This window comes from Elephas maximus, chromosome 3, assembly GCF_024166365.1.
Source record: "Elephas maximus indicus isolate mEleMax1 chromosome 3, mEleMax1 primary haplotype, whole genome shotgun sequence".
Lineage (NCBI taxonomy): Eukaryota > Metazoa > Chordata > Mammalia > Proboscidea > Elephantidae > Elephas > Elephas maximus.
This window is the reverse complement of record NC_064821.1, coordinates 212,262,784-212,286,353: the sequence shown is the minus strand read 5'-3', so window position 1 is coordinate 212,286,353 and position 23,570 is coordinate 212,262,784. Positions and strand designations below refer to the sequence as shown.

Here is a 23,570-nt window from a genome sequence, read left to right as displayed (position 1 = left end):
TGATGCAAAATCTTGAATAATAGTCACGTTAACTGGTCTTCCTTGTCCTATCACTGACAGAGTTGTACTTCAGGATACATCCAAAATGTCTTTTTCATGACGCCATTCCTCTTCAAGTTATCATTCCTGCCATAGTAAACCATATGATTGTCCAATTCAAAATGGCTAATACCAGTCCATTTCACCTCACTAATGCCTAAAAATCAATGACTATTTTTTTCCATTTCATTTTTGATGATTTCCAATTTTCTAAGATTCATACTTCATACATTCCACATTCTGATTACTAATGGATATTAGTAGATGTTTCTTCTCATTTTGAGTTGTGCCATATCAGCACATGAAGGTCCCAAAAGCTTGACTTCAACCATGTCATTATGGTTGACTCTACTTTGAGAAGGCAGCTCTTCCCCAGTAGTATTTTGAGTGCCTTCCAACCTGTGGGGCTCATCTTCCAGTACTGTAACAGGGAATGTTCTGCTATTAGCAGACACCCATGGGCTGGCGGCATCCTCCTCGTCTTGCTCCCTGCACTGCTCCCCCTTAAGACTGGAGGCTTGTGCCTGCTCTGACCACCGCTGCATAGCCCTGCCCACCCAGGACCATTGGTGAGAGCTTCATACCACCTACCCAGTGACCAATGACCCAGGCACCCTCACCCTGACCCCCCAGGAATAGGCAGCATGTACACACAACACCCAAACCAGCCACCAGTGAGAGGGCTTCCTACACCCATGCCCAGGCAACTGGCTGGACAGACACATGACTTCACCAGCAACACCACCTACATCCTCAGCTGCCTCTCAAGACCAGAGAACAGAAGCCCAAGGTCACACACCCATCTGCTGCCCCACCCACCCAGAAACAGGTGGCAAGGGCTCCAGTGAGGCCAGACTAGTGACCAGAGTAACACATATGTCCTATCCACTCAGAAAAATCCAAATGCATCAAACATACAATTAATAAATATAATAACACGTTACTGCCTCAGAGACAACAGATAATATTAAATCACATAAAGAAACAGGAGAAGATGGCCCCAGAAAGTGGCCAAAATAATGAGCAGAAAAACTTCCAGAGGAAGAAATGGTAATGGAACTACCTGATAAGGAATTCAATATAAAGGGTTCTTCAAGAAATCAAGGAAAACACAGACAAAATCAAGGAAAATACAAACAAAGCAGTAGAATAATTCAAGGAAACAATACAAGAGCAAAACAACAAAATAAATAGACAATTAGAAACCATACAAAAACAGCAACTAGAAATCCAAAAGATTAACAGTAAACTTGAGAAATAAACAACTCAATAGAAGGCTATAGGAGGAGAATTGAATCAGTAGAAGGCAGAATCAATGAAATAGAGGACAAATCCCTTGACACCAATTTGTTTGAGAAAAAAAAATCAGAAAAAAGAATGAAGAAAGCCTAAGAGTTATGTGGGACACTATCAAGAGGGAAATTTTACTCATGATTGGAATTACAGAACAGATAGAGGCAAAAAAAAAAAAAAAAAAACAGAACTGTCAAAGATTTGGTGGCAGAAAACTTTCATAATATCATGAAAGACAAGAAGATATTCAAGAAGTTCAATGAACCCCAAACAGGATAGATCCCAAAAGAAAGTCACCAAGACATAATATAATCAAACTCATCAAAACCAAAGACAAAGAAAGAATCCTGACAGCAGCTAGGGAAAGACAAAAAGTCACCTACAAAGGTGAACCAATAAGACTAAGCTCTGATTACTCAGAAAAACCATGCAGGCAAGAAGGCAATGGGATGACATATATAAAACCTTGAAAGAAAAAAAAATTGTCAACCAAAAATTAGACATCGAGCAAAATTTTCTTTCAAATACGATGGCAAAATTAAAACATTTGCAGTTAAACAGAAATTAAAAGGAATTTGTAAAAGCCAGGCCAATCTTACAAAAATATTAAGGGGAGGCCTTCAGTCACAGAAGTGACAGCATCAGACAACCTGAGATTAGTACACCTACAGCATCAGCCAGATACCAGCCCAGATTAAGGATTCTTAAAAATAAAACAAAGATGCAGAAACATTAATCTGTAAATAATGATATCATAGAAACAAAAAGGGGGAATAATGGTGTACTTATCAAACTTGCATATGCAGAGGAAGTCAAAGTGATATAAAGGAATAAAAGATAGCTTTAAACTTAGGAAGATACAGGGAAATTTCAGGGTTACCACCAAGAAAGTTAACAAACCTACTCATCAAAATAAAAAAGAAGAAAGACACAAAAACTCAGTAAACACAAAATCAACAAAGAAAGAAAAGAAAATCCATGAATAAAAGAACTCAGCATAGAAAACTAGGTGGAATAAAGAAACTGTCAACATCATGAAAAAGCACAACAAAATGACAGCAGTAAACTCATATCTATCGATAATCACACTGAATGTAAATGACTTAAATGCACCAGTAAAGAGACAGAGAGTGGCAGAATTAACCAAAAAAAGAAACCTCATCAATATGCTGTACAATATACAAGTGAAACACCTTAGACACAAAGACATAAATAAAGATCAAAGGATGGAAAAAATATATCAAGCAAATAATAACAAAAATAGCAGGAATGGCAATATTAATCTCTGATAAAATAGACTTTCAGGCAAAATCCACCATAAAACATATGGAAGGACATTATATAATGATTAAAGGGTCAATCCACCAGAAGGATAAAGTTATAATAAATACATATGCACCCAATGACAGGTCTCCAAAACACATAAAATCTAACAGCATTGAAAAGAGAAATAAGACCATTCCACAATAACAGTAAGAGACTTCAACACACCACTTTCAGTGAAAGACAGAACAACTAGGAAGAAACTCTACGAAGATACAGAAGACCTAAATGCCACAATCAACCAACTGGACCTCATAGATACATACAGAACACTCCAACCAACAGCAGTAAAGTATATGTTCTTTTCCAATACACATGGATCACTCTCCAAAACAGACCACATTTTAGGCCACAACACAAACATCAATAAATTCAAAACATTGAAATAATACACAGCATTTTCTCTGATCACAACGCCATAAAAGTAGAAATCAATAATGGGAAGACCAAGGAAAAAAATCAAATACATGGAAACCGAATAACACTTTGCTTAAAAACAACTGTGTAGTAGAAGAAATCAAAGATGAAATAAAATAATTCCCACAATCAAACTAGAATGAAAACAACATACCCAAACCTTTGGGACATAGCCAAAGCAGTGCTCAGCAGTCAATTTATAGCAATGAATGCATACGCAAAGAAGAAAGGGCCAAAATCAAAATATTAACCCTACAACTTAAACAAATAGAAAGAGAGCAGCAAAAGAAGCCCATAGTCACCAGAAGAAAGGAAATAATAAAGATTAGAGCAGAAATAAATGAAACAGGAAAACCCATAGAAAGAATCGATAAGACCAGAAGTTGGTTCTTTGAAAGGATCAATAAAATCAACAAACCACAGGCCAAATTGACAAAAGGAAAGCAGGAGAAGAAGCAAATAACTCAAATAAGAAATGAGATGGTGACATTACAACAGAACTGCAGTGTGATGAATTACTTAATATGGCCCTTCTGGCTATAGACTTTGTAACTCCCGCTGTGATGGTTAAGATTGTGTGTCAATTTGTCTGGGCCATGATCCTCAGTGTTTTGGCAGTCGTATAATGCTGTGATTACTTCCCTGTTGAGATTTGATAGGTAATCACCACTATGATGGGATCCGCTGTGAGTAGCCAATCAGTTGAAAGAAAGTTTCCTTGGGTGTGTGACCTGCATTATGGCAAGGCTTGGGAGCTTTTTGCTCAGGCTAGATCCTGCAGCTGGCTCCTGTTCATCTGACCTCCAGTTGTTGGGACTTGAGCTGGCAGCTTACCTGCAGTCTTGCCTGATGATTTGGGATTCATCGATCTTGGCAGCCTGTGAGCAAGAGCCCTGCTCTCTGACCTGCCATTCTTGTGGTCCCCAGCCCCTGTGGCTACGTGAATCAGGAGAAGCCTCTATCCTGCCCCACGGACTTGGGGCATTCCAGCCTCTACAACCGCATGAGCCATTTCCAAAATATAAATCTCTCTCTATATATATTTATACTCTTTACTGATTTTGCTTCTCTAGAGAATCCAGCCTAAGACATCCACCAAATGACTAGGTGGGACTATGCAAATGAGGTGCTTGTGGCCCACCAAAGGGATTGGATAACTTGTTAATAATGTAAATAAAGTGCATGGCACCCTTGTTTGAGTGGGATCATGCAAATAAGGTGTATGAAACCCTAACTAGGGGATTGGTCAGTTTTGTCATTCTACTAGGCTTGAAGGGAGACATGGAGAGATGGAGAGAGGAGCTATAACATGGAAGACAGAGAGAAGAGCAAAGTCAGCAGAACCAGGACAGAGAGGGAGAGCTGTAAGACCGGACACGGCAAGAAGCAGCAGCAAAGAAACAGCGGCAGCAGAATAAGGAGACAGGAATGAGAGAGCACATGGGACTTCCCAGCCCATGAAGCGAGAAAGTTGAGCGCCTTCAGGCACCAGGCTTACCGGTGGAGTGGGGTGGGTCTGGGCACTTAGGAGCAGAGCTAAAAGAGCTTTATAGCCCTTGTCTGAGCAAGGCAGAGGATGGGCCGAGGCACCATGAGGCCAAGGAGCCAGACAGAGGAGTATCTGTGGTCACAGATGAGAAGAGGCTGCCTGATCCAAGAACTGTATCCTAAGCGTTCTTGAACTGAATTGTAATTGTAACCTGCTATTTATGTCCCTAATAAACCCCATAATCCTGAATATTTGTGAGCTCTGTGTGACCACTGCAACAAATTATTGAACCCAGCAGAGAAATAGAGAGTGCTGTGGGAGGGATGGTTGGTGTCAGAACTGGTAAAAAGTGTGGAGGGTGGAGATATGTCTGACCTCTGCCTCATAGGAATCAGCCTTGAGCTGTTGATCTTGATTCTCCTTCCCACTTGTGAAGTTACAGCAGGTCAGATGCACCCACTAGTCTCTCTAACAAATGGTGATGACAAAACTGAATGTCTTTCTGTAGAAAAATGAAACAGGATCTTTACCTCACACTGTACACAAAAACTAACTCACAATGGATCACAGACCTGAATATAAAATCTAAAAAGATAAAGATCATGGAAGAAAAATAGAGACAATACTAGAGTCCCTCATATATGGAATAAATAGAATACCAAACATAACTAAAAATGCACCAGCATAGGATGAGCTAGTTAAATGGTATCCCCTAAAAATTTAAACACTTATGCTTACAAAAGACTTCTCCAAAACAGTGAAAAGAGACCCTACAGACTGGGGAAAAATTTTGGGCTACAACATATCTCACAAGGGTCTAAACTCTAAAAATTATAGAAAATTTCAACACCTCAACAACAGAAAGACACACAATACAATTAAAAAATGGGCAAAGTATATGAACAGACATTTCACCAAAGAAGATATTCAGGCTGCTAACAAACATACAAAGAAATGTCCACAATCATTAGCAATTAAAAAAAAAAAAAAACTAGCGATTAAACAAAAAAAAACGATTAGAGAGATGTAAATCAAAACTACAATGAGATACCATCTCACCTTGACAATAATAGCACTAATCAGAAAAATAGAAAATAACAGATGTTGGCAAGGTTGTGGGGAGATTGGAAATCTTATACACAGCTGGTGGGAATGTAAACTGGTACAACCACTATGGAAAATGGTACGGTGCATCCTTAAAAAGACAGAAATAGAAATACCATATGATCCAGCAATCCCACTCCTAGGTATATACCCTAAAAAAGTAAGAGCGGTGAAAAGAATGCATAGGCATACACATGTTCATTGCAGCGTTTACAACAGCAAAAAAGATGGAAACAGCCTAAATGTCTTTCAATGGATGAATGGACAAACTGTAGTACATACACAGGAGTCCTAGTGGTACTGTGGTTAAAAGCTCAGGCTGCCAACCAAAAGATCAGCAGTTTGAATCCACCAGCCACTCCTTGGAAACCCTGTGGGGCAGTTCTACTCTGTCCTGTAGTGTCATTATGAATCAGTGTCATGGATTGAATTGTGTCCCCCAAAAATATCTGTCAACTTGGCTAGGTCATGACTCCCGATATTGTATGATTGTATCACTATGATGTAATGAGATGGATTAGTGGCAGTTATATTGATGAAATCTACAAGATTGGATAGTGTCTTAGGCCAATCTCTTTTGAGATATACAAGAGAGAAGCAAGCAGAGAGACAGGGGGACCTCATACGACCAAGAAAGCAGCACCAAGAGCAGAGTGCGTCCTTTGGACCTGGAGTTCTTGTGCAAAGAAGCTCCTAGGCCAGCCTACCAGACTAAGAGTGAATAAATTTCTCTTTGTTAAAGCCATCCACTTGTGGTATTTCTGTTATAGCAGCACTAGATGTCTAAGACAGTCAGAATTGACTCGACAGCAATAGGTTGTGTGTGTTAGTACATACACAAATTAGAATACTACACAACAATAAAAAATAATGATGAATTGGAGAAACATCTCACAACATGAATGAATTTGAAGGACATTATCCTAAATGAAATAAGCCAATCAAAAAAGGACAAATATTGCATGAGATCACTATTACAAAAAAACGAGAAAAGGTTTACACCCAGTGGAAAAAACATTGTTTGATGGCTACAAGTGATGGAAGGAAGAGGAAGGGAAAATTACTAACTAGAAAAGAGACACATGCAAAAATTCGCAAAAGGAAAGGCAATACGCAATACGAGGGAAGTCGACACAGCACGTGCAAGGTAAAGGAAGACACTGAGAGGAATGCAAGAATAAAGGGCAACTACGGTAATTACTGTAACAGAGACAATCCTGCAATAATGTTTTCATTGCTAATAGGTGCCATACTGTCAGTTCTGACTCATAACAACCCTATGTGCAAGAGAAGGAAACACTGTCCAGTTCTGTGCCATCTCCACAATCATTGTTATGCCTGAGCCCATTGCTGCAGCCACTGTGTCAATCCATGTTATTGAGGGTCTTCCTCCTTTTCACTGAGCCTCTAATTTACCAAGTATGATGTCCTTCTCTAGGGATTAGTCCCCCTGATAACACATCCAAAGTGCTTGAGAAGAAGTCTCACCATCCTTGCTTCTAAGCAGCATTCCTGCTGTACTTCTTCTAAGACAGATTTATTCATTCTTCTGGAAATCCATGGTATATTCAATATCCATAGCCAACACCATAATTCAAAGGTGTTAATTCTTCTTCGGTCTTCCTTATTCATCATACAGCTTTCATACTCATATGAGGTAATTGATAATACCATGGCTTCAGTCAGGCACATCTTAGTCCTCAAACTGACATCTTTGCTTTTTAACATTTTAAAGAGGTCTTTTGCAGCAGATTCATCCAATGCAATATGTCATTTGATTTCTTGACTACTGTCTGAGTGGGCTTCCATGGGTCTTGATGAGGGACCCCCCCCAAAAAAGAAATCCTTGACAACTTCAATCTTTTCTCCATTTATCATGTTGTTGCTCATTGGTCCAGTTGTGAGGATTTTTTTCTTTGTGTTGAGATGTAATCCATACTGAAGACTGTGGCCTTTGATATTCATCAGTAAGTGCTTCAAGTCTCTTCACATTCAGCAAGCAAGGTCATGTTATCTGCATAACCCAGGTTGTTAATGAGTCTTCCTCCAATTCTGATGCCCTGTTCTTCTTCATATAGTCTAGCTTCTCAGATTGTTTGCTCACCATACAGATTGAACAAGTATGGTAAAAGGATACAACTCTGACACACGCCATTCCTGACTTTAAACTGTGGAGTATCCCCTTGTTCTGTTTGAATGACTGCCTCTTGGTCAATGGACAGGTTAGTCATGAATACAATTAGGTACTCTGGAATTTCCATTCTTTGCAATGTTATCCATAATTTGTTATGGTTCACATAGTCGAATGCATAGTCAATAAAACACAGTAAAGATCTCTCTGATTTTCTCTGCTTTCAACTAAGATCCATTTGACATCAGCAATAATATCCCTTGTTCCAAATCCTCTTCTGAATCCACCTTGAACTTCTGAGGGTCCCCTGTTGATGTACTGCTGCTACTGCTTTTGAATGATTTTCAGCAAAATTTTTGCTTGTGTGTGAAACTAATGATGTTGTTCAATAATTTCTACATTCTGTTGCATGACCTCTCTTTTTGGAATGGGAACAAATATGGATCTCTTCCAGTCAGTTGGCCAAGAAGGTATCTTCCAAATTTCTTGACATCGACAACTTTGCACTTCCAGCACTGCATCCATTTGTTGAAATATTTCAATTTGTAGCCCATAAATTCCTGGTGCCCTATTTTTTGCCATTCCTTTCAGTGCAGCTTGGATTTCTTCCTTCAGTATCATCAGTTTTTGGTCATATGTTACCTCCTAAAATGGTTAAACATTGACCAATTCTTTTTGGTATAGTGACTCTGTATTCCTTCCATCTTCTTTTGATGCTTCCTGTGTCATTTAATAGTATTAACCAACCATAATTTAAGAATGGAAACATATGTAGATAAAAGAAAGTGTGTGGCTGGGTGTAAGTGAGCACACCCTCCTGCAAATATAGATTTGGTTGTGGATATTTCTATATACATAATTAATATAGACAATAGATCACAGAAGGGACACAGTCATGGGAACTTCTTAGCCATAACCAAATACCTCATGGGATGAAGTTCCTAGGCTTGAAGGCAGAGGACCATAGACTTGGGGGACATCTACATTAATTGGCACAACATAGTTCATATAGACAATGTTCTGCATCCTGTTTTGGTGGGTAGCATCTGGGGTCTTAAAAGCCTGAAAACAGTCATCTAAGATACAGTTATTCATCTCTTCCATCTGCAGCAAAGGAGAGTGAAGAAAACCAAGGACTCAAGGGAGCAATAAGCCCAAAGGACTAATGGACCACATGAACCACAGCCTACACGGTCCCAAGACTGGAAGAACTAGGTGGTGCTCAGCTACCACTACCACCGCTCTGACTGGGATCACAACAGAGGGTCCAAGACAGAGCGGGAGAAATTGTAGAACAAAACATCAAATTCACAAAAAAGACCAGACCTACTGGTCTGACAGAGACTGAAGGAACCCCAAGACTATGGCCCTAAGATATTCTTCTCATCAGGAACCGAAGCCACTCCCACAGTCTACCTTTCAGCCAAACACTAGACAGACCCATAAAATAAAAAGTAACACCTGAGAGGAATATGTTCCCTAGATCAATTATACAAGATCAAAAGGACAACATTTGTCCAAAAGCAAAGATAAGAAGGCAAGAAAGGGTAGAAAATCTGGACAAAAGAAAATGGGGAACCCAGGGCAGAAATGGGGAGAGTGCTGACAGGTTGTGGGGAATGCAACCAATGTCGTAGAACATTTTATGTACAAACTATTGAATGGGAAATGAATTTGTTCTGTAAACTTTCACACAAATCATAATCTAAAAATCAATCAATCAATAAAGTCCTGCGGTTTTCAGGTTAAAAAGAAAAAAGTCCAATTGCTAGAAAAGGACATCATGTTTGGTAAAGTATCGGGTCAGTGAAAACTGGGGGCACCCTTAATGAGATGGATTGACACAATAGCCACAAGAACAGATTCAAACAAAACAATCCTTGTGAAAATCACACAGGGTCGGACAATGTTTTTCTGTTATCCATGAGGTCACCAGGAGTCAGAGCCAACTCAATGGCAACTAACAACAACAACGTGTTTCTTCTACTTTCACATTAATCTCAGTAAAGGACCTGTAATTCATTCCCACTAAGGAATGACTGAGAACAGTTACAACGCCGTTTCTCCTGAGGGGAGTACATTTCAATACCTCATTTAGGTGACTGGTACTGTAATTGTTGATATAAAGGAAGATAGGATCTCGACTTCATGCTGGTATGGGAGGGAGCAAAGCCCAAAAATCATTCAGGCCACCAATGGAAACTACCTGCTCATTCCAGGGACAGTTCTATAGAGAAGTGGCCAGTGGTCAAAATTCCAGCATTCAACTTGGAATTCAGTTTATAGCAGATATCCAAAAGAAGGACAAATGTGAATTTCTAGGTGTTAGCAACAATCATTTGTCATCAAGTCGATTGTGACTTATGGTGACCCCACGTGTGTCAGAGCAGAACTGTGCTCTGTTCCTGGGTGGTACAAATGGTTAAGTGCTCTACTACTGGCCTAAAGGTTGGCAGTTTGAACCCACGCAGAGGTGCCTCGAAGACAGACCTAACGATCTGCTTCTGAAAGGTCACAGCCTTGAAAACCCTATAGAGCAGTTCTACTCTGCACACATGGGGTCACCATGAGTTGGAATTGACTCAGTGGCAACTAACAACAACAAGCAACAAGCAACAATCAAAGTCTTGCAGATGGTTTCAGAAGAACAGTGCGACTCTAGATCACCGACCTATCTGAGTAAGGCTCCAGTCAGAAGCAAATGACATGAAAAAGAGATCCAGATCCTAATTAGAGAGTAGTAGATACTGCTAAAATTCACGCAAGATACCAGAGTCCCAATTAGGTAGCCTGGAGTCAAAATAGGACTCCAGTTCTCATTTAAAAAAAAAAAAAGAAACAGGTTAAAAGTCCAATAATGGAGAATGAGGGGTTAGTCCAGCGCCCTCCAAGAAGCAAATGTCAAAAAAGGACCAAACATGCAAGGATTTTATTAGGGGAACATCTATGAGAGATAATAGGGAGGTAGCTGGAAAAGACTGGGAGAGCTTTTAGACAGAGATGAAAGTCAGATCCCAATCAAAGTAGAGACGGGAGGGTGCTGAAGGGGAAGAATCCAAGACTGATGAGTAGTCCAAGAAAGTTTTGGCAATGCTATAGGAGAGTTCTTGAGGCAAAGACAGGCATCGAATGAGTCCTGTGTCTCCCAGGAATAAATCTGTACACTCAGTCACTTGTTGGGAGCAGCCTGCACAAGTATAGCCTTGGTTCAAATGTAGCAAGCAATGAACAGCTTGGGCCCTTGGTCAGCTATGCTCTCTGTAGTTGGAGGTCTGCAAGGTGCATTCTCATGGCCACCAGACCAGTAGAATTTGCTAAAAAACTTGATGAGGAAATAGGTGCAGAGCTCTTAAGTTGTTGTTGTTAGGTACCATCAAGTTGGTTCCAAGCCATAGCAACTCTATCTACAACAGAGCAAAACACTGTCTGGTCCTGTGCCATCCTTACAATCACTGTTCTGCTTGAGCCCATTGTTGTAGCCACTGTGTCAGTCCATCTCATTGAGGGTCTTCCTCTTTTTCGCTGAGCTCCCACTTTGCCAAGCGCCATGTCCTTCTCCAGGGACTGATCCTTCCTAATAGGTAAAATGTTCAAAGTATGTGAGACGAAGTCTCACCGTCCTTGCTTCTAAGGAGCATTCTGCCCGTCCTTCTTCCAAGACAGATTTGTTCGTTCTTTTGGCAGTCCATAGTATATTCAATATTCTTTGCCAACACCACAATTCAAAGGTGTCAATTCTTCTTTGGCCTTCATTATTCATGGTCCAGCTTTTGCATGCATGTGAGGCAATTGAAAACACCATGGCTTGAGTCAGGTGCACCTTAGTCTTCAAAGTGACTCCTTTGCTTTTTAACACTTCAGAGAGGTCTTTTGTGGCAGATTTGTTCAATGTAATGCATTGTTTGATTTCTTGGCTGCTGCTTCCATGGATATTGATTGTGGACCCAAGTAAAATAAAATCCTTGACAACTTCAATCTTTTCTCCATTTATCATGATGTTACTCACTGGTCCAGTTGTGAGGATTTTTGTTTTCTTTATGTTGAGGTGTAACCCATATTGAAGACTGTGGTCTTTGATCATCAATAAATTCTTCAAGTCCTCTTCACTTTCAGCAAGCAAGGTTGTATCATCTGATAACACAGGTTATTAAAGAGTCTTCCTCCAACCCTAATGCCCCATTCTTCTTCATATAGCCCAGCTTCTCAGATTATTTTCTCAGCATACAGATTGAATAATTATGGTGAGAGGATGAAACACTGACACACACCTTTCCTGACTTTAAACCACACAGTATCACCTCGTTCCGAGCTCTTACTAAAAAAAAAAAAATATAGTACTATCGAGTCATTTCCGACGCATGGCAACCCCATAATATTTCCATGCAAGACTCACTCCAAACCCTGCAGCTGGACAGGCCACGCCTTCTGGTTGGATCAGGAGTTTGCAACAGCAAAATCAGCAGATTGAAAATTCTCTCTGTGTAGAGGCAGGGTCACCATGAGTCAGAATTGATTCAACAGCAACTGAAAGGAAAAATAGGTGAGTAGACTCAAACAAGGCACAAGTGGCAATTATTAACCCTTCTTTCTCAAGTTTATGTAAATTAAAGAGAGGCTGTAAACTCTGAATTCCAGACCCAAAGGCTTCAGGCGTGTAAGAAATTTGTAACTTCTTGAAAATTTTCCAACAAGGTAATAACAAACAGTTATCTAAATTTCAATGTGTCACTCCCATCCTTTCAGATAAGACTACTCCCATCCAGTGTTTTAAGCTGTTTCCCCAACCTCTTCTAGTCAGTCTTCTTCCCAAGAAACATTAAATAAGTGGGTAATAGTGGAAGTATCATAATCTGTTTATCACTCAAACTGCAGCTCTACTACAGATAGCTCTCCAATACCAATGTTTTTAGCTCCAAAGTAATTGCCATGTTTTTCTGTCCGAAAGTTTCAATAAAGATGAGAATAGTAAGAAGCAAGTAGAATTCTTGCTTTCCATAAACAGTTATTGAGTGCCTATTATGTGCCAGGGTCTGTTTGAGGCCCTGATGATTCAACAGGGAATTAAGAAAATATCCTTACTCTCAAGAAGGTTACATTTTAGTGTGTAAAACTGTCAATAAGCAAACACAAATTAATAAAGAAGAAAATAGTATTTTATAATAAAGTCGTGAATAAAGGGCCTGAGGAGTCATCTAGTCTGGTCCTCTAACTTCAGATCAGGGTGACTCAGAAAATATACAAGGGCAATGGTCACCAACCATCTTTGAATCCCAGGTATATCTTTTTTTTAAAAAAAAAAAGCTACTATAACTGTATTATTCACAGAGTTTCATCCCCAAACTTGATGGATTTCAAGTCAATTTATCATTGCTCTGAAGTTCCATAATTCTCTACTCTACAGGGATTTATTCTAATACAGAAGTTCAGCCGTAATTCCATCTATTTTCTTTCAGAAGGATACCAATCTAACTTAGTATAAGGCTCATTTTTCGCTTCTTCATTGCGTATTCTCACTCATTTTGCCTTTGATCTATTCATCTTCTTATTCATATTTTTTCTCTATCTGTCTCATTTTCATGCTATCAGTTACCAAGACTCAAAATTTCATTCTCATTTGGCTCTTTCCCTTGCCTCAATCTTCATGTGAAATCTAGCATTATAAAGTCTGCTTACAAAGTCTAATGTGCCTTTTGCTTGTCCCCCACCTTTTAACTTCCACTGCCAACAAGTTAGTTCCAACCATTGTTACTTCCTAGTCTACTGAAATAGGCCTTCAACTGGTCTGCTAGCCTTTGGTGCTTTGTCACAGCTCATTCTATACTCTACCAGAAAAATCAGATTAATCCTCCTGGAGTGAGCCTCTAAGCGCATTACTCTTCCTCAAAATCCTTCGCTGGCTCCTCTTTCCCCCCTCAAATCATATTCAACCTGCCTCCCAATATGGTTCAACTTACTTTTCATATTTTGCTCATAACTATGTTCCAGAAAAACTGTGTGACTCATAGTTTGCTCCCTGTATAAACCCATCTTCATGCCTATATTGACAGCTATCTCCTTGGCTGGAATCCATGCATTCTTAAAACTCATCTTAAATATAAGCTCTTTCTCCCTAGTTTAAACTTTTTACTTGTTCCCTGGAACATTCTTAGATATGATCCTGCTTATGAATCTAATGGTAACAAAGGATGGACCAGGGTAGATCTTGAAAAGAATAGTATCTTTTTGCAAAGCAATCATTCTAGGTGAGGTTATTACAGAATCTTTAAACATCCTCAGACGTGGAAGAGTGGGCTACTCCCACTGGCAAGAAAGGCTCGGTCAGAGTGACTCAAAGAACCAAGGTTCTCAGCTTTATCATCTGAGTCTACCTATATGTCTCCATTATAAGCCTCAGAGCCCCACTCCTTCCCAATCAATACCCTGGCTTTCACATGAGAGGCTTGATGAGCCTAGGAGTTCAGTTTATGCTGTAATTTTGAAACCTATATGATTAAAACACCTTTGCAGCTATAAAAAATAAGAGATTCTTTTAGGTCCACTATAGATAGAAGCTCTCTGACAGTCTGACCATGACTCGAGCTGAGATTCTAAAGACCTGAGCTTGTCATTTTCTTTCATAGGTGCTTCAGTGCATTCAGAAGTGGTTGTCCCACCCCTTGACCTTGTAGTCATCACTGTTGTCATATGGGTTAGTACAGCAGCTGCTAGTTCCCCCAAGGCTCTTGCTGCAGTAAATACTTGATCACAAGCAATCATAGGTGAGCATATGGTTAACTGTGATGCTCCGGTGCCATGGGTTACTAGCACCTTGATTCACAATTATCAGGGAGCACGCAACTGCATTCAAGTCCAAGGACATGACCAAACCAATCCTCAAATCTTGTTTTTTGGCATCCATTTCCTAGAACCATTCCTGGCACCAACTCCTGTATCAGCCAGGTCCAGACGGGAAATGGAAATCATATCAGTTCTTTTTAATATAAAAAAAATATAATATTTCAACAGAGTTAGCAAGGTATCAGAAAATCTAAAAGACAAAAACAGCGGGGAGGTATCACGGAGGTAGTTAACTGCAGAAGCTACAACCCCTGGGCTGAAGAGACAAAGGGAGGAGGTTGGGATTATTGAAGTTCAGAAGCTTAGAGGGAACTTGCAGAACTGGGCCTAACCTCTGAGGAGGGTGCCAGCTGACTGGTGCTGGTGTCTCTGAGGCAGCACAAAGAAACTGGCTCTAGGAGCATTGCAACTACTATAAACTGGAACGACAAGTGGCTCCAGCCTGGCTGCCAGCGTGGAGAATTTTGCTGCAACAATGCTGACAGAAACAGTAAGCACGCAGGAAAAGAGCATGTCCCTCTTCGCTTTCCAGGCTGCTTGACTCCCACGGCACCCCCAGGAAAGGAGACAGCTGGCAAAGGAGAACGTGGTTTGCAGTGTCCCAGCCCCAGCATTATAAAGAAAAGCACAGAAAAATGGGTTTGAAGTTGAGAGAAAATTACTTAATAATCAGCAGGCATCCTTTAAATCCATCTCTAATGCTACCTCTTCCATAAAGACTTCCTTAATTTGCCTTAAATAGATGTGTTTTCTCCCACCTTTGGATCAGTATAGCAACTTGGTTCCCTTTTAGCATCACTTCTATTTTGCCCCGTCCTGTAGTTACGCCTGTGCTTATGCTGACCTCTCCCCTCCCCTCAACCACCTTCATCCATAAACAGAGATGCACTTCTTAGAAAAATCAGTGAATGCTGCAACAGTGCCTCATTTATCTCCATATCTCCTGTGACTTCTCAATAACTGACCAAAACACTGATTCCGACTCACGGCAACAAGGGCAGAGTAGAACTGCCCCACAGGGTTTCCAAGGCTATATATCTTTACAGCAGCAGACTGTCACATCATTCTCCTGAGAAGCAGCTGGTGGGTTCAAGCCACCAACCTTTGGATTAGCAACTGAGTGCTTAACTACTGCACTACCAAGGCTCCTTTCCCAATAACCAGCTATTGAATTTGTTCACTGGTGAATCCCCAGTGCCTAGAACTGGACCTGGAATGTAGGAGAGATTCAAAAAATATTTTTTTAATGAACGACTAAATGACCTAGTGAATGAATTTAACTGAATTGAATGCCAGTCTAAAAAAAAGCCTACTTGGGTGGCATATAGGGATATCTGAATATGAGAATGCCTTAGTTAAAAAAATTTCTTTGTGGAGTGATTGACCTAATCTCAAACTCAGAAAACTTCTCAACATCTGACTCGTTGCCCCTTCACACACACACACACACACACACACACACCATGTCAAAAGGAAGATGTATGCCAAAATCCCACGGATTTCAGTGGATCCAAAACCTGAAGCTAGTTTTACATAACACTAAATGTAGAGACTGTGTTTTGCAATCAGTACTAAGGGCAAAAAAAATGTAATTGGCATAGGCTTGCCCAGAAAGATAAACATAGCATATTATATTCAAAGGAAACCCTGGTGGCATAGTGGTTAAGTGCTATGGCTGGTAACCGTAGACAGTTCGAATCTACCAGGTGCTCCTTGGAAACTCTATGGGGCAGTTCTACTCTGTCCTACAGGGTCGCTATGAGTCGGAATCAACTCTACGGCACTGGATTTGGTTTGGTTTTGGTTTATTATATTCAAAACAAAGGAAGAATGGCTTGAACATTCCTACGGAAAGAGATGAAGTTTGTTCCAAATTCTGGCACCAGAGAGCCTAAGAGTCCCTGGAAGATGGATTGAATCACTGCTCTGTGTTATTAATAAGAAAATGCTGAGAAAGGGGTCGCCAGGTAACGTCAACACTTGTTGCTGAGCTCCATATTTGCTCCCTACAGCTGCCATAACAAAATACCACAAATCAGTGGATTACAAGAATAGACATGTATTTTCTCACAGTGCTGGAGGCTAGGAATTCAAATTCAGGATGTCAGCAAAGCCATGGTCTCTCCAAAGGCTCTAGGGAAAGACTTTTCTTGTCTCTACTGACTTCTGGCAGCTCCAGGAGTACCTTGGCTTACAGCTGTAGCATAACTCTGTGGTCACAAGGCTATCTTCTCTCTGTGTGTCCCTTCTCCTCTTTTATAGGACCCCACTCAGATTGGATTAGGACCCACCTTACTCCAATATGACCTCATGTCATCTTAACTAATGGTATCTTCAAGAACCCTATTTCTAAACAAGTCACATTCGCAGGTACCGAGAGTTAGGACGTCAACATAAATTTAGGGGTTGGGAGGGCTACAATTCAATCCATAAAAAGCTCCTACTAAACATTCTACTGGGTGTTGAGTAAGATAAAATAATAAGCACATAGGAAATATGAAATCTGTCTACAGATATAAATTAATTCATATGCCAGGAAGGGAAATACTCACAGTGTGAACCTGGTATGTATGATGGGCATTAAGGGTACCAGACATTCTGGCAGACAAGGTATGTTCTGCCAAGAAATGGTGAGAATGGGAAAGTGAATGCCAGTAGGAACCCACTTCAACCTGTAAGGACAGGCGTGGCACGATGGAAGTACGCTCTAGGAAGATTCTTTTCTGAAGTCATTTGAGATTCCAGCCCCAGAAGAATGGTCCCTGAGAAAGAGGGAATAAAGTGAAGTTGTGGCTAAAAGCAAAAGAATAGAATTGAGCCTAAGTTCATCTGACAGTGAAGGAATGGTACTAGGAAGATAAGGTAGCCACTGAAGGAAGAAAAGAGAATCCTACCATTCTGACCCTTTAACCTTCCAAATGGGCAGCTTTTCTAAGCTTGACCCAGGGCCTCCTCTTGGCTGCCTTCAGAGGTCACTGAAAGGTGATATTCCATAATATCCTGTTATTGAAGGAAACGTCCAGGAAAAAAGTTGCTAAATATTTTTCCATATCTCCTTCCTTTCACCCAGAGATAAGATGGAACCAGCTAGGCGTGGACCCAGGCAAGGGAGTGTCTCTGTGGTGAGAGAGGTACTGGAGTGAGACATGCTGGAATGAAACCCAGTGACCTGGAACTGAGGGTACCCCAGAACTCCTTAGGTCCAGAGAAATACAATCATGAGTATTACAAGCTGTAAAGTGATCTGGAAAATCTCCCCAAACTTCTGCATATTCTGCAATAATCAGCCTGACTGACAGGCACCAGAGCTTCCCACACTTTGCTACAATGCTCACAGCAAATTCCATCGTCCTCAGAAGAATCTTAGCCTGCTGCTCAGAGAGGCCAGTTATTAGGCAGCCTGTCCAAACCACTCCTATTGTGTTCAACACTCGAACTACAAAGTGAAGGCGGAATTTGAAAAGATGGAGAACTGAAATCTGTAGAAATCTGAAGAGCCTGACCAGGTACCTATGAAAGGCAGAATGAGTCTTTGGAATGGAATTTGAACCATGAAGAAGCATCTCTTAAGATAAGTAAGGTGATCATGCCATTTTTGGTCTAAACAGACTACTTCTGAGAAGGTTTTAGTTACCTAGTGCTCCTATGACTGAAATACCACAAGTGGGTGGCTTTAAAGAATAGAAATTTATTTTCTCACAGTCCTGGAGGCTAACAGTCTAAATCAGGTTCCATGTCGATTCCTTCCTTGTTGGCAGCCTCAGGCATTCTTTTTTTCCTCGGCAATCCTCACAGGGCATCTGTATTTCCCTTTGTGTATCTCTGTGTCTCACCTCAGAAGTGATTAGATTTAGAGCCAACCCAACTGGGTATAATCTAACTAACATAACAAACAAACAAAAAAACCTCTATTTCTAAAAAGGATTGTATCCACAGGTATAGGAGTTAGAATTCTAATACATATTTTGAGGGGACACAATTTAATTCATAAGGGAGAGTGAAAGGGTTAACTATTAAAAAGATGTTAGCACAACTGATATAATCCAGGACTGTCTGGAGTGAACCGGAATACAGGAAAATATCTTCTGTACTATTCTGATCTTTCTCTAATGCTTGAAGTTCCACTGTTAGAAATATATTCTTTTTGTTTAAAACGTTGCTGTCTTTTAAAACCCAGATTCCCCTATCATTTCCATATCAACAGTCTTAGTCATTAATCACTTAGCATAATTGTTATTCAGATCAATGGTTACATGGGAGAAGGCTTTGAAAGGATCAGGTGGGACCTACACCACACACCTGACATGTGCCATTCCCATATCTCCATCCACGCTCCCAAGGTCTGTACTTGTGCTCCTGTGGTCCTCAGGACCAATAGAGCTTTCTCTCTATCTCTACCATGCATTTTTATTCCATTCTTCAAGGACTTGCTCAAACATTGACATGACTACAAACCTTTCTCCAGTACGTTCTCAGGTAAACTTCTTGCTCTTCTATGTTTGAATCATCCTTTTTTAAGCCTCTGTTGCTACATTAATCATGGTCAAAATAATTAGTGCTGTATGTGTCTCCCCCAATCTGCCTGGTCTAACACACTGTCTGACATCTACATGCTCATTCTTTTTGCCTTCCTTTCTTTCCCTTGAGGGGAGGCAGCATAGTCCCATTACGTGTTAGGTATGGGACCCTATGCAGGTTAACCTCCATGAGTCTCAAATTTTTCATCTGTAAAGTGGATACCAAAAAGATGTTTACCTGTGTTTTATTGACTATGCAAAGGCATTCAACTCTGTGGGTCAAAACAAATTATAGATAACGTTGCCAAGAACCGGAATTCCAGAACACTTAATTGTGCACACGAGTAACCCTTACATAGATTAAGATGCAGTTGTTCAGACAACAAGGGGGTACTGTGTGGTTTAAAGTCAGGGAAGGTATGCGTTGGGGTTGGATCCTTTCACCATACCTATTCAATCTGTTTGCTGAGCAAATAATCCCAGACGCTGGACTATATGAAGAAGAATGGGGCATCAGGATTGGTGGAAGGCTCATTAACAACCTGTGTTATCAGATGACAGAACCTTCCTTGCTGAAAGTGAAGAGGACTTGAAACGCTGATGAAGATCAAAGAACACGGCCTTCAGTATGGATTACACCTCAACCTAAAGATAACAAAAATCCTCACAACTGGACCAATAAGCAACATCATGATAAATGGAGAAAAGATTGAAGTTGTCAAAGACTTCATTTTACTTGGCTCCGCAGTCAACACCCATGGAAGCAGCAGTCAAGAAATTGAAAGACACATTGCATTGGGCAAATCTGCTGCAAAAGACCTCTTTAAAAGTGTTGAAAAGCCAGCGCCTGATCTCTAAAATCTACATGATTCTGTCAAAACTCAACCACAAAAAGACAAACAACCCAATCAAGAAGTGGGCAAAGGATATGAACACACATTTCACTAAAGAAGATATTCAGGCAGCCAACAGATACATGAGAAAATGCTCTCGATCATTAGCCATTAGAGAAATGCAAATTAAAACTACGATGAGATTCCATCTCACACCAGCAAGGCTGGCATTAATCCAAAAAACACAAAATAATAAATGTTGGAGAGGCTGCGGAGAGATTGGAACTCTCATACACTGCTGGTGGGAATGTAAAATGGTACAACCACTTTGGAAATCTATCTGGCGTTATCTTAAACAGTTAGAAATAGAACTACCATACAACCCAGAAATCCCACTCCTAGGAATATACCCTAGAGATACAAGAGCCTTCATACAAACAGATATATGCACACCCATGTTTATTGCAGCTCTGTTTACAATAGCAAAAAGTTGGAAGCAACCAAGGTGTCCATCAACGGATGAATGGGTAAATAAATTGTGGTATATTCACACAATGGAATACTACGCATCGATAAAGAACAGTGACGAATCTCTGAAACATTTCATAACATGGAGGAACCTGGAAGGCATTATGCTGAGCAAAATTAGTCAGAGGCAAAAGGACAAATATTGTATAAGACCACTATTATAAGATCTTGAGAAATAGTAAACCTGAGAAGAACACATACTTTTGTGGTTACGAGGGGGGGAGGGAGGGAGGGTGGGAGAGGGTTTTTTATTGATTAATCAGTAGATAAGAACTGCTTTAGGTGAAGGGAAAGACAACACTCAATACATGGAAGGTCAGCTCAATTGGACTGGACCAAAAGCAAAGAAGTTTCCGGGATAAAATGAATGCTTCAAAGGTCAGCGGAGCAAGCGCGGGGGTCTGGGGAACATGGTTTGCGGGGACTTCTAAGTCAATTGGCAAAATAATTCTATTATGAAATCATTCTGCATCCCACTTCGAAATGTGGCGTCTGGGGTCTTAAATGCTAACAAGCAGCCATCTAAGATGCAGCAATTGGTCTCAACCCACCTGGAGCAAAGGAAAATGAAGAACACCAAGCCCACATGACAACTAAGAGCCCAAGAGACAGAAAGGGCCACATGAACCAGAGACCTACATCATCCTGAGACCAGAAGAACTAGTTGGTGCCCGGCCACAATCGATGACTGCCCTGACAGGGAACACAGCAGAGGACCCCTGAGGGAGCAGGAGATCAGTGGGATGCAGACCCCAAATTCTCATAACAAGACCAAACTTAATGGTCTGACTGAGACTGGAGGAATCCCGGCGGCCATGCTCCCCAGACCTTCAGCTGACACAGGACAGGAACCATCCCCGAAGACAACTCATCAGAAATGAAAGGGACTGGTCAGCGGGTGGGAGAGAGATGCTGATGAAGAGTGAGCTAATTATATCAGGTGGACACTTGAGATTGTGTTGGCAACTCTTGCCTGGAGGGGGGATGGGAGGATAGAGAGAGAGGGAAGCCGGCAAAATTGTCAAGAAAGGAGAGACTGAAAGGGCTGACTCAAGACGGGGAGAGTAAGTGGGAGTAGGGAGTGAGATGTATGTAAACTTATATGTGACAGACTGATTGGATTTGTAAACGTTCATTTGAAGCTTAATAAAAGTTATTATAAAAAAAAAAAAAAAAAGTGTTGAAAAGCAAAGATGTCACCTTGAAGACTAAGGTGCCCCTGACCCAACCCATGGTATTTTCAATTGCGTCATATGCATTTGAAAGCTGGACAATAAATACGGAAGACAGAAGAAAAATTGATGTCTTCGAATTGCCGTGTTAGTGAAGAATATTAAATATACCATGGACTGCCAAAAGAATGAACAAATCTGTCTTGGAAGAAGTTCAACCAGAACGCTCCTTAGAAGCAAGGATGACGAGACTACATCTTACATATTTTGGACATGTTGTCAGGAGAGATCAGTCTCTGGAGAAAGGCACCATGCTCAGTAAAGTAGACGGTCAATGAAAAAGAGAAAGACCCTCAATGAGATGGATTGACACAGTGGCTGCAACAATGGGCTCAAGCATAACAACGATTGTGGGCATGGCACAGGACCAGGCAGTGTTTCATTCAGCTGTTCATGGGGTCACTATGAGTCAGAACCAACTTGATGGCACCTAACAACAGCAACAAAGTGGAAGCAGTAATATTGCTTCATAAGGTCTTTATGAGGTAATATATCTAAAGTGCCTAGCTTAATGCCTGGCACAGGGAATGATCAGTCTACAGTGGTTATTATTAGTGAACTCTCCCCTGCCATTTCCAGATCTTGAAGCACTGTGTGAAGCATTTTACATGCCGTATCTGGGAGTGTACATTTGAATATAAGCTCTTAGAGAAAATACCCCATCCTCCTTTATTGCTGCTGCATCCTCAATGCCTAAAACAATGCCTGGCACTAGTAAGTGCTCAATCAATATTTGTTGAACAAATTCTTGAAAGAATTATCCCATTTAATTTTTTGCACAACACGCTGATATGTTATCTTTCAAACACTCTCAAGAATAAGTATTCTCATTATCCTCATATTGGATATTGGAAAAAAAAAAAACACAGCATTCAAGTCATAAACTCTTGTTGGCTTAAATAGTGTCTTCACTGGTAAATTGAGGATGATGATAATACCTACCTTCAGTAATTAAAGGAAAAGTGCTTTCTAAAAATTTGTCAGTATTCTACAAATGTTCAGTATTCTCAAATTGATCTCAGTTCTGTTCTTGGAAAGTATAATGCGAACCCTGGGTGCTGCCAGCCTCAGTGGTCTGAACTGGAGAGCAGTGAATTGCAAGAATGATGCTTGGGGTCTTTAAGTACATGGAGATGTGGAAAGTCAACAGGAAAGCAGAGACTTAGCTGAAGGGAAGTGGAAGAGCCCTGGGAATGACCACCCTTACACTGGCCTGGCCTTAATGATCCTCTTCCTCCTAAGTCTTGCACAGTGCTAGGGCCAGCCCTGAAGAGGAGTCTCAGAGAGAAGAACAAGACACCAGCGCAATGTCCTCCCATTGTTCCATGTTTTTGTTCACCTTGGCCTGTCAAGTAACTCCAGGGGCTTCATTTTTTGTCTAATCAGTTGGAGTACCCCACTTATCTCCCTAAAGACACTGCCAAGCTCTGGGAACTCAAAGAGCGACAAGAGATCCACAAGCTCATGACTTTTCTGATCACTTTTGAATGGTCCTTTACATACAAACACCGTCTCAATTCAGATAATAAAAGGTCCAGTCTCATGGAATAATCAAAACCATGAACTTTATTTTATTTAAAGTTGTTATAATCTTTTCTCTACTACTAGGGAAGTTTAAGGTCCTGAAAGAGAGGCATGGTACTTTTCTTTACCATCTTACCCTCCCACCCCTCCTTCCCACCATGCTGAGGCCTTCAAGAAGGTCAGGAAACGAGTCACAAAAAAAAAAAAAAAAACAGTGCCATAGAGTCGATTCCAACTCACAGCAACCCTATAGAACAGAGGAGGACTGCCCATAGAGTTTCCAAGAAGCACCTGGCGAATTTG

The 23,570-nt window shown here is 40.7% G+C and overlaps 1 protein-coding gene across 1 annotated transcript in view; it reads left to right on the top strand.

Moving 5' to 3' along the window:
• The window catches only part of LOC126073954 (dimethylaniline monooxygenase [N-oxide-forming] 3-like), a 48,761-nt gene extending 37,041 nt beyond the window's left edge, over positions 1-11,720 (top strand). The window contains exon 9 of the mRNA XM_049881254.1: positions 8,907-11,720. Within this exon, the coding sequence (XP_049737211.1) occupies positions 8,907-8,919 (13 nt within the window). The 3' untranslated portion in view covers positions 8,920-11,720. The remainder of the gene's footprint in view (positions 1-8,906) is intronic.
• Positions 11,721-23,570: the final 11,850 nt, after the last annotated feature.